An 11,990-nucleotide genomic window follows, 5' to 3' on the forward strand; every position below is an offset into this window, starting at 1 on the left:
ATGATGGATCTCTATAACCTGCTGTCCTCTCTCCCCAGCCTGTCCCAGTACAGTGAGGACAACATGATGGATCTCTATAACCTGCTGTCCTCTCTCCCCAGCCTGTCCCAGTACATTGAGGACAACATGATGGATCCCTATAACCTGCTGTCCTCTCTCCCCAGCCTGTCCCAGTACAGTGAGGACAACATGATGGATCCCTATGATCTGCTGTCCTCTCTCCCCAGCCTGTCCCAATACAGTGAGGACAACATGATGGATCCCTATAACCTGCTGTCCTCTCTCCCCAGCCTGTCCCAATACAGTGAGGACAACATGATGGATCCCTATAACCTGGCCATCTGTTTTGGTCCCACTCTGATGTCAGTCCCAGAGAGCTGTGACCAGGTGTCCTGCCAGGCCCACGTTAACGAGCTCATCAAGACCATCATCATCCTCCATGACGGGGTTTTCCCCGGACCAGGGGACCTGCAGGGGCCCGTCTACACCTGCCCAGGGGCCACCGACGAGTACTGGTGAGTGGTGAGGCAGGAGGGGCCACTGTGTGTGTGAGGCAGAGAGGTGTCCCTATAGATATATATTATCAGTTGGGTAAACACCAGAGTCCCTGGGGGGGTGATTTATGGATCTGTTCTGTTCCAGGTCAAAGGGGCCAGGAGGATCAGCTTACCCACAGAGCACTGATCTAAGGCCCAAGACACGCACACACACCAACAAACACACACGCACACACCAGCAAGCACACACACACACAACACACACACACACACACACACACCAGCAAGCACACAAACACACACACACACACACACAGCAATCACACACACAAACACACACACACACACCAACAAGCACACACAAACACCAACAAGCACACACGCGCACACACACACCAGCAAGCACACACACACCAACAAACACACACACCAACAAGCACACACACACAAACACACACACACCAACAAACACACACACGCAGGCAAACACGACAGGATAAGACCCAGATGCAGACACAGGAGGCAGACAGTTAGAATGTCAGATGTTTATAACAAGACAGGAGGCAGACAGTTAGAATGTCAGATGTTTATAACAAGACAGGAGGCAGACAGTTAGAATGTCAGATGTTTATAACAAGACAGGAGGCAGACAGTTAGAATGTCAGATGTTTATAACAAGACAGGAGGCAGACAGTTAGAATGTCAGATGTTTATAACAAGACAGGAGGCAGACAGTTAGAATGTCAGATGTTTATAACAATACAGGTGAAACAGATCAGGGTGTGACAGGTTGAACCAGACCAGACACTGTGTGTGGACAGTCCATTAGTAGTGTAACAGTAGTAATGTCAGACCGGCAGACAGGCCAGGCAGCTTCCCGAAGCAACTCAGAGACACTCTCTCTCTCTCTCTCTCTGTCTCTCTCTCTCTCTGTCTCTCTCTCTCTCTCTCTCTCTCTCTGTCTCTCTTTCTCTCTCTCTCTCTCTCTCTCTCTCTCTCTCTCTCTCTCTCTCTCTCTCTGTCTCTCTCTCTCTGTCTCTCTCTCTGTCTCTCTCTCTGTCTCTGTCTCTCTCTGTCTCTCTCTCTGTCTCTGTCTCTCTCTGTCTCTCTCTCTCTGTCTCTCTCTCTCTCTCTCTCTCTCTCTCTCTCTGTCTCTCTCTCTCTCTGTCTCTCTCTGTCTCTCTCTCTCTCTCTCTCTCTCTCTCTCTCTCTCTCTGTCTCTCTCTCTCTCTCTGTCTCTCTCTCTCTCTCTCTCTGTCTCTCTCTCTCTCTCTGTCTCTCTCTCTCTGTCTCTCTCTCTCCTCTCTCTCTCTCTCTCTCTCTCTCTCGCTCTCTCTCAGTGAGCCACCCCTAGTGGAAGAACCTGCTCCTGACACCATCTCTGTCATCCACAACAGCGATGATGGTGAGTACACAGCAATAAGCACACAGGCACACAAAGTTATGTTCCAATTATTCTTCTTTGAACTGTAATTAGCTGAATCCCACTGATCTCTGCCCACTGACACGCAGCCTGATCAACATTCTGCTTCTCACATCAACATTCTGCTTCTCACATCAACATTCTGCTTCTCACATCAACATTCGGCTTCTCACGTTAACATTCGGCTTCTCACAGCAACATTCTGCTTCTCACAGCAACATTCTGCTTCTCACAGCAACATTCTGCTTCTCATAACAACATTCTGCTTCTCATAACAACATTCTGCTTTTCACAGCAACATTCTGCTTCTCACAGCAACATTCTGCTTCTGATTTCAACATTCTGCTTCTCACATCAACATTCTGCTTCTCACATCAACATTCTGCTTCTGATATCAACATTCTGCTTCTCACATCAACATTCTGCTTCTCACAGCAACATTCTGCTTCTCACAGCAACATTCTGCTTCTCACATAAACATTCTGCTTCTGATATCAACATTCTGCTTCTCACAGCAACATTCTGCTTCTCACAGCAACATTCTGCTTCTGATTTCAACATTCTGCTTCTCACATCAACCTTCTGCTTCTCACATCAACCTTCTGCTTCTCACATCAACCTTCTGCTTCTCACATCAACCTTCTGCTTCTGATATCAACATTCTGCTTCTGATATCAACATTCTGCTTCTCACAGCAACATTCTGCTTCTCACAGCAACATTCTGCTTCTGATTTCAACATTCTGCTTCTCACATCAACATTCTGCTTCTCACATCAACATTCTGCTTCTCACATCAACCTTCTGCTTCTCACATCAACCTTCTGCTTCTGATATCAACATTCTGCTTCTGATATCAACATTCTGCTTCTCACAGCAACATTCTGCTTCTCACAGCAACATTCTGCTTCTGATTTCAACATTCTGCTTCTCACATCAACATTCTGCTTCTCACATCAACATTCTGCTTCTCACATCAACATTCTGCTTCTGATATCAACATTCTGCTTCTGATATCAACATTCGGCTTCTCACGTTAACATTCGGCTTCTCACAGCAACATTCGGCTTCTCACAGCAACATTCTGCTTCTCACAGCAACATTCTGCTTCTCACAGCAACATTCATCTTCTCACAGCAACATTCTGCTTCTGATATCAACATTCTGCTTCTCACATCAACATTATGCTTTTCACATCAACATTCTGCTTCTCACATCAACATTCTGCTTCTCACAGCAACATTCTGCTTCTCACAGCAACATTCTGCTTCTCACATCAATATTCTGCTTATGATATCAACATTCTGCTTCTCACATCAACATTCTGCTTCTCACATCAACATTCTGCTTCTCACATCAACATTCTGCTTCTCACATCAACATTCTGCTTCTGATATCAACATTCTGCTTCTGATATCAACATTTGGCTTCTCACGTTAACATTCGGCTTCTCACAGCAACATTCTGCTTCTCACAGCAACATTCTGCTTCTCACAGCAACATTCAGCTTCTCACATAAACATTCTGCTTCTCACATCAACATTCTGCTTCTGATATCAACATTCTGCTTCTCACAGCAACATTCTGCTTCTCACAGCAACATTCTGCTTCTGATTTCAACATTCTGCTTCTCACATCAACATTCTGCTTCTCACATCAACATTCTGCTTCTCACATCAACATTCTGCTTCTGATATCAACATTCTGCTTCTCACATCAACATTCTGCTTCTCACATCAAAATTCTGCTTCTGATATCAACATTCTGCTTCTGATATCAACATTCGGCTTCTCACGTTAACATTCGGCTTCTCACAGCAACATTCTGCTTCTGATATCAACATTCTGCTTCTCACAGCAACATTCTGCTTCTGATATCAACATTCTGCTTCTCACATCAACATTATGCTTTTCACATCAACATTCTGCTTCTCACATCAACATTCTGCTTCTCACAGCAACATTCTGCTTCTCACAGCAACATTCTGCTTCTCACATCAATATTCTGCTTATGATATCAACATTCTGCTTCTCACATCAACATTCTGCTTCCCACATCAACATTCTGCTTCTCACAGCACTCGTCCCTGCTAGCAGACCACACTATACACCCACCCTCTGAACTCTTATAACCCACACTTTATAACAGCTGTATGATCACTACAATATGACTGCCTGCGCCACAACCCCTTTGTCTGTAACCAACTTCTGTGTCACTAACCTGCATGGCACTAACCCACCTCCCATTCTCTACCCCTACCCCTCCTTCCCTTCTCCCTTCTCTCTCCCCTGTTGCTCCCCTCCTCTCTTCCCTCTCGCTCTGTTTCTCTCCTTCTCTCTATCTCTGTTTCCCCCCTTTCTCTCTCTCTCCCTCTCTGTCCTTCTCTCTCTCTCTCTCCCTCGCTCCCTCTCTGACTCTCAGGCTTGTTGGTCGTTTCAGAATCTGACCCAATAGTGGCCATTGCTCGCTTCGACTACTCTGGACGGACCAACCGGGAGCTGTCGTTTAATAAGGGCGCGTCTCTCCTCCTTTTCCAGCGAGTCAGTGATGACTGGTGGGAGGGCCAACACAACGGAGTGGACGGACTAGTGCCTCACCAGTACATAGTGGTTCAGGACATGTAAGAAACCAGAAGACCAGTGTTTAGACAAGTACAAAGCTCGTCAGACCAGTGCCGTGCAGACCACCATAGACAACATGAGAGAATGGTGTTCTAGTTGGCTTGGCTGTAGTGTAATTATGTGTGTGTGTTCCAGGACGGACGGGGCTGTAGTGTGTGTGTGTGTGTGTGTGTGTTTGTGTGTGTTCCAGGACGGACGGGGCTGTAGTGTAATTATGTGTGTGTGTTCCAGGACGGACGGGGCTGTAGTGTGTGTGTGTGTGTGTGTGTGTTGTGTGTGTGTGTGTGTGTGTGTGTGTGTGTGTGTGTGTTCCAGGACGGACGGGGCTGTAGTGTAATTATGTGTGTGTGTTCCAGGACGGACGGGGCTGTAGTGTGTGTGTGTGTGTGTGTGTGTGTGTGTGTGTGTGTGTGTGTGTGTGTGTGTGTGTGTGTGTGTTCCAGGACGGACGGGGCTGTAGTGTGTGTGTGTGTGTGTGTGTGTGTGTGTGTGTGTGTGTGTGTGTGTGTGTGTGTGTGTGTGTGTGTGTTCCAGGACGGACGGGGCTGTAGTGTGTGTGTGTGTGTGTGTGTGTGTGTGTGTGTTCCAGGACGGACGGGGCTGTAGTGTGATTATGTGTGTGTATGTTACAGGCAGGACGGGGGCAGAGGCAGTCCTAAGACTGAGGCGGAGTTGCAGGAGGAGAGAGTGTCCACTAGGGGCATCGCTGCCTCTCCCACTGGAGCTCATGTAGCTGACGTCTACCTGGCCAACCTCAACAAGTAAGAGACACACACAAGAACCAATCACAACGCATCATCTCCTCATTTACACCTTCACTGACCCAATTAAATCTCAGTCTGAATGACTATCGCCCCGTAGCACTCATGTCTGTAGCCATGAAATGCTTTGAAAGGCTGGTCATGGCTCACATCAACAGCCTGGTCACACCTCCATCCCTAGTGCCTGGTCACACCTCCATCCCTAGTGCCTGGTCACACCTCCATCCCTAGTGCCTGGTCACACCTCCATCCCTAGTGCCTGGTCACACCTCCATCCCTAGTGCCTGGTCACACCTCCATCCCTAGTGCCTGGTCACACCTCCATCCCTAGTGCCTGCTCACACCCTATCCCTAGTGCCTGGTCACACCTCCATCCCTAGTGCCTGGTCACACCTCCATCCCTAGTGCCTGCTCACACCCTATCCCTAGTGCCTGGTCACACCTCCATCCCTAGTGCCTGGTCACACCTCCATCCCTAGTGCCTGGTCACACCTCCATCCCTAGTGCCTGGTCACACCTCCATCCCTAGTGCCTGGTCACACCTCCATCCCTAGTGCCTGGTCACACCTCCATCCCTAGTGCCTGCATTATTGTTTGCCACTTGGTCTTAAATTGTACCAATTTGTTGTTCTCAGTCGCCCATGTTATTTCAATATTTCAAGAATAAATCATTTGATTTGTCCATTGTATCAATGATGGAGGGTTGAATTTGATCTAAATGAGTGATGAGAAGAGAACCGTCCAGCCCATTGGGTATCTCACTACACCACCATATGTTGTCTTGAAATATGCAGACCGATGGAAATAAATTACGTTTATATTGTAATACTTCTGACAACTTTCTAGCTCCGCCCACAACTTCGGAACTTTCTAGCGTTCCCAAAAGGCATCGATTATTGAATCATTATTAGTTGAACACTTGACATGACTGCTGTCATGCTGTGTCATTTGTTAATTCTGTCTCTTGATTATAATTATATAGTGTACTTTCGTTTATACTGGATTATTTAAGCATACATTTTTGTTAACTGTAATTTTGTTAGTTATGCTCCAACTTTCCCTCCATCTTATGCCATCAGTTATTTTTAAATCTTGGTTTCAATCGTTTATATTTTTTCTAAGAGATTGTCAGTTGGATAGGCTGTCTGCAAGGTTTTCTATTATTATTTCACTGTTATTCTATACTTGTTGTTTATGAAAAATAAAATCTCACTAACCAATCCCCCTTTCTCTCTCTCTCTCTCTCTAACCAATCCCCCTTCTCTCTCTCTCTCTCTCTCTAACCAATCCCCCTTCTCTCTCTCTCTCTCTAACCAATCCCCCTTCTCTCTCTCTCTCTCTCTCTCTAACCAATCCCCCTTCTCTCTCTCTCTCTCTCTCTCTCTCTAACCAATCCAATCCCCCTTCTCTCTCTCTCTAACCAATCCAATCCCCCTTCTCTCTCTCTCTCTCTCTAACCAATCCAATCCCCCTTCTCTCTCTCTCTCTAACCAATCCAATCCCCCTTCTCTCTCTCTCTCTCTAACCAATCCAATCGCCCCCTTCTCTCTCGCTCTCTCTAACCAATCCAATCCCCCTTCTCTCTCTCTCTAACCAATCCAATCCCCCTTCTCTCTCTCTCTCTCTCTAACCAATCCAATCCCCCCTTCTCTCTCTCTCTCTCTAACCAATCCAATCCCCCTTTTCTCTCGCTCTCTCTAACCAATCCAATCCCCTTCTCTCTCTCTCTCTAACCAATCCAATCGCCCCCTTCTCTCTCGCTCTCTCTAACCAATCCAATCCCCCTTCTCTCTCTCTCTCTAACCAATCCAATCGCCCCCTTCTCTCTCGCTCTCTCTAACCAATCCAATCCCCCTTCTCTCTCGCTCTCTCTAACCAATCCAATCCCCCTTCTCTCTCGCTCTCTCTAACCAATCCAATCCCCCTTCTCTCTCGCTCTCTCTAACCAATCCAATCCCCCCCTTCTCTCTCGCTCTCTCTAACCAATCCAATCCCCCCTTCTCTCTCTTCCGCTCTCTGTCAGGATGAGGAAGAAGCCGGAGTTGGGGAGTATCCGTAGAACCTTCCGGGTGTCTGAGGGAGGACAGGGGGGTGACGTACCCCCAACGGGGGCGACTGGTGGGGGTGTGAGGACGGCCAGTCTGCCTGTGGGAGGGGCTCTGGTGAAAGAGGGCTGGGATAAACGACCAGTCAGCGCCCACAGTGTCCTCAACTCCTCCATTACACGCCACTCCTCTCTCAAGACCAAGGTAACTTTTTATGACTGCTGGGTAATATTATCTATCATTATTGTTTTGCTGATTGTAAGGAGTGTTATTTGTTGTGCAGGTGGAAAGCCCTCAGTTCCGCAAAGCGACCACAGCGGGGCGCTCTAAGAGCTTCAGCAACCACAGACCTCTGGACCCTGAGGTCATCACTCAGCTGGAGCCCACCTCACAGGTTCGCCCACCTCTGACCCCTGACACCTCACCTCTCACATTTGACCCCTCACGTCTCAGCCCTACCAAATGTGTGTGTGTGTGTTCTGATTTGTATCTCTGTCTGATATCTCCTTATCTGTTTTAGGATATCGAGGCGGCTATGAGCTCTGCTCTGAGAGAGCTGGAGAGGCAGAGCAGTGTCCAGCACACACACACCCCTGATGTGGTGCTGGACACTCTGGAGCAGCTGAAGGGTGTGTGTGCTGGGGGAGGAGGGGGCGCATCAGAGCCCTCCAGTCCCCTCCACTCCCGTCTGCTGAGGGACAGCGACGGTGCAGGATCTCCACACTCACACCCTCTCCAACGCAGCGCTTCGTCCGCTAGCGACGTCCCCTCCTCCTTCCGCCCTTCCTATCCCAGGAGCCCCCTGCCCTCCTCTCTCGCCTCCTCAGCCCTCTCTTTCTCCACTCCCTCCTTCCGAGAGCCTCGTCCTCCAGCCACGCGACCCAAGCCGGTGGTCTTCCCCAAGGGAGGAGGAAGCAGCAGTCCGGCTATGGGGTCCCCAACCTCCACTGTCCCCCCTCCTCCCCCACCCCCACCCCAGCCCAACGACAAGTCCTGCCTCGCCTGAGGAGTGACATCACACACGCTCCCCTTCCATACACAAACCACTGCCCCATCTCCCCTCACCCAATGACAAGTGGGATAGCTCTCACCTAGGATCAGCTTACCCTCCCAAACGAAGCATTATGGGAGTTAGACTGACTCAAACAAGGGATCAAAATGAACATACAGCATGACAATAAAGAGACATGGTGCTGTATATACTGGTGTGAGGTGTGTGTGTGAGAGCGTGTGTGTGTGCCTGTGTGCCTGTGTGAGGTGTGTGTGAGTGTGCCTGTGTGTGTGTGTGTGTGTGTGTGTATGTGTGTGTGTGTGATCGTGCCTGTGTGTGTGTGTGTGTGTGTTTGTGTGTGTGAGGTGTGTGAGAGCGTGCCTGTGCGAGTGTGCATGTGTGTATGTGTGTGAGGTGTGTGTGTGCATGTGTGTATGTGTGTGAGGTGTGTGTGTGAGCGTGACTGTGTGAGCGTGCCTATGTGAGGTGAGTGTGCCTGTGTGTGTGAGGTGTGTGTGTGAGCGTGTGAGGTGTGTGTTTGTGAGCGTGCCTGTGTGAGGTGTGTGAGCGTGCCTGTGTGAGGCGTGTGTGTGTGAGCGTGCCTGTGTGAGGCGTGTGTGTGTGAGCGTGCCTGTGTGAGGCGTGTGTGTGTGAGCGTGCCTGTGTGAGGTGTGTGTGTGAGCGTGCCTGTGTGAGGTGTGTGTGTGTGCCTGTGTGAGGTGAGTGTGTGTGTGTGAGGTGTGTGTGTGTGTGAGTGTGCCTGTGTGAGGTGCGTGTGTGAGGTGTGTGTGAGCGTGCCTGTGTGAGGTGAGTGTGTGTGTGTGAGGTGTGTGTGTGAGTGTGCCTGTGTGAGGTGCGTGTGAGCCATCCTGGACAGAAAGAGACAGAGATGGACAGACAGATGGATGGATGGAGAGAGCAGTGGAATGCCTCTTTCTACGTGAAGAGAAGAGGACCAGGCTATGTCTCTGATCCTCCTGTGTGTAGGCAAGCTGAGTGTTGTGGTGACTCGTTCTAACAACAACGCTCACCAGTATAGCTGCTATACACCACGCTCTTTTCTACTCTATTCTACTAGACTCTACTATACTATTCATCAGGGCTATTCAATTAGCACCCCTCAGGGGCCAAAGGAATGCTGCTTTACTTTTCTAAGTGGAAGTTGTAATGTAATTGATTGGCCAGAGAGCCCAATCACCAATGTCCCAGGTGTGTATTGATGGGGCCCTGCAGGACAATAGTTAAAAGTCCTTCTCTACATTCTGTATTTACCCACATAATGCAATGCTTGTCTAGCTTTCCAACAGCACCTCCTGCTGGTGTTTATGTGCACGACATGGCTGTTCTCAATAACCAACCTTTCTTTAGCAATAAGAGTCTGACAGACTCATCAGCTTAGCAGCATGCCAGGCCTGCTGCTTCTCTCTCCCTTAGATTCCCAGCATTAATATACGCTCTGTTACAGAAGTGGAATAGACACACACATACACATGTGTGTGTGTGTGACGTGGCAGCTAAATGCCTTTCAGGTTCTCCTCGCATGCTGGGGCCACAGCAGTCACAGTGCTGACTGACTGCATCTATTTTCAATACTACCAAACGCGCCTCTTACACCAGCTTCACACAAATGATTACTCCAAAATCAGCAAAAAGGGTATTTTTACATGTATAGTTTATTAACCATGGTGATAACTGGACATGTGCAGATGAGGAATCTCAGTGAGGTGGAAGAGTTTGTTTAGATACAAGCACAAACAAACCTCGTCAAGCGCATTCATAAACATTACTTTAGGCTTATTTTCTTCCACTTGTTAGTTTATCCTCAGAATATGTAATACTAAACTGTGTAGCCGTCTACGTGTGTGTGTGTGGGGTGTGTGTGTGTGCGTCAGTGACCCTTCACAACTCAGAAGTCAGCGTTAACCACTCATCATTAAGGGAACCAACTAATGCCTGCTCTTTGGAGACATGGGGACCAACAGGATGGGACACAAAGACAGCAGAACCTGTGTCGCCAGAGCCACTCTACTACCAGTATCACTGATCACTAGGCTTAATGTTTGTGTGACTGACTAGTTCTCAGTCCCAGCCGCTAAAGTCAGAGGACAACAGGAAAAGTGTCACACTGTCTCCTCTGTCGCTCCTCTTCCAATAGCATTGATGTGTGTCATGGCAGACCGGCATCCAATAACTGATTGGATTGATATAATCCAATGAAATGATATACAGGAACAGCCCTGTGGTCTGTTCTGTTGTGCTCGTCTTTAAGAGAACTTCTGCCGTGACTCCCTAACTGTCTGTTGCATCATGTGGTCAATCTCCAACCGGTCCTGTCCTGTCTGTCACTGTGGTAGCATTTTCTGAAGTCTGAACTGTGATTCGTCAAGGGGAGGAGACAGAATGTTTTGATTGGTCAAGGTTAGTGGGAGGCGGCAGGATGCTTTAGTTATTGACAGCTTTAACACTGTCTGAGACCAGGATATTTAATGTCAGGGCTTCGAGATCCCTGAGGCTAGAAAAGCAGCAGACACCTCTCCCTATCACCCTGCTCTCTCTGTACGTTTCTCCTCCTAGCATTCTGCCTCTCTTCCGACAGACACACTAATATCCCTCTGTGTGGTTCCTTCCTTATTCCTTCCTCCCGGCCATGCAGGTATATACTTGTATTATTGCATTCCCAAATGATCTGTAACACGGGATTTCATTCTAATTGTAATGTTTTATCTCTGTGTGTGTATTTTACATTGTGTTGCTCCCCTTACCTCATCTTAGCAACTGGAGGGATTGTGCGTGTGGGGTGGGGTGAATAGGCATTAACACACACGTCATATGAACATACACTCATGGGTGATGCTTTGTGGTTGGTGTCTGTGTTATCCTGGCTTTGTTGTATAGGAGCTAGGAGCCTCTGTCTCCACACCATATTATCAGTTGAGCTCAAATCAATCATCATCGCACTTAAAATGACATGGTGTGCTCCAGGACTAATTGAGTGAGGATGATTTTATTATGATTAACTATTGTTAAATATGCATTTCTTGTCCATTTGAAAACAAGATCTAAAAAACGACTGTAATGTCAAATATATGTATAGTTGCCTCTGTATTATGGAGAATCCTGTGTTAAGATGTACTTTGTATATACAATGTTGTACATTACAGAGGTACACTCTTTTTCTGGTACAATATTGTACAGTAATAGCAATAGTAGTTTAATCAAATAGTCCTTATATAATTATATGTGTAGTTCTTGTAGTATACTTTTTTTTAAATAAACATTGCTTGCTATAAAGTTGTCTGCGTTGTTGTGGAGATTATGATGACAGTGATAATGGTGATGATGATGGATTGCACGCATCTGGTTCTCTGACTCTCACTCACTCATTCACTCACTCACTCACTCACTCACTCACTCACTCACTCACTCACTCACTCACTCACTCACTCACTCACTCACTCACTCACTCACACACACACACACACATGGATGAGACTGTTGTCCCATTGACCACACTTGTGACTTCAGAGATCTGCTTCCACAGGGCTTTACTCACAGGGTTCTTTCTTGTCTCCTCCTCGATTCTTCTACAACAACAATCAGGATGTGGTTTGAGACATCCTACTAGAGACAAGGTTTGTTCTATTTGCCTATAAT

The 11,990-nt window shown here is 47.7% G+C and overlaps 2 protein-coding genes across 7 annotated transcripts in view; one reads left to right on the forward strand and one right to left on the reverse strand.

The window, feature by feature from the left end:
* LOC112244672 (SLIT-ROBO Rho GTPase-activating protein 2) overlaps positions 1 to 8,543 on the forward strand; it is a 33,049-nt gene extending 24,506 nt beyond the window's left edge. For 2 of the 5 annotated variants that reach the window (XM_042305877.1, XM_042305875.1), the window contains exons 15-21: positions 291 to 515; positions 1,838 to 1,902; positions 4,340 to 4,538; positions 5,172 to 5,300; positions 7,324 to 7,549; positions 7,629 to 7,739; positions 7,866 to 8,543. In XM_042305877.1, the coding sequence (XP_042161811.1) occupies positions 291 to 515; positions 1,838 to 1,902; positions 4,340 to 4,538; positions 5,172 to 5,300; positions 7,324 to 7,549; positions 7,629 to 7,739; positions 7,866 to 8,351 (1,441 nt within the window). In that variant the 3' untranslated portion in view covers positions 8,352 to 8,543. Of the gene's footprint in view, positions 1 to 290; positions 516 to 1,837; positions 1,903 to 2,009; positions 2,030 to 2,115; positions 2,819 to 4,339; positions 4,539 to 5,171; positions 5,301 to 7,323; positions 7,550 to 7,628; positions 7,740 to 7,865 lie in introns of those variants that run through there. The other 3 variants (XM_042305876.1, XM_042305878.1, XM_042305879.1) reach the window with 3 other exon arrangements.
* ccdc186 (coiled-coil domain-containing protein 186) overlaps positions 1 to 11,990 on the reverse strand; it is a 1,196,038-nt gene that overhangs the window by 129,062 nt on the left and 1,054,986 nt on the right. The gene's annotated exons all lie outside the window — the stretch shown is intronic.

Source organism: Oncorhynchus tshawytscha, linkage group LG25 (assembly GCF_018296145.1).
Source record: "Oncorhynchus tshawytscha isolate Ot180627B linkage group LG25, Otsh_v2.0, whole genome shotgun sequence".
NCBI lineage: Eukaryota > Metazoa > Chordata > Actinopteri > Salmoniformes > Salmonidae > Oncorhynchus > Oncorhynchus tshawytscha.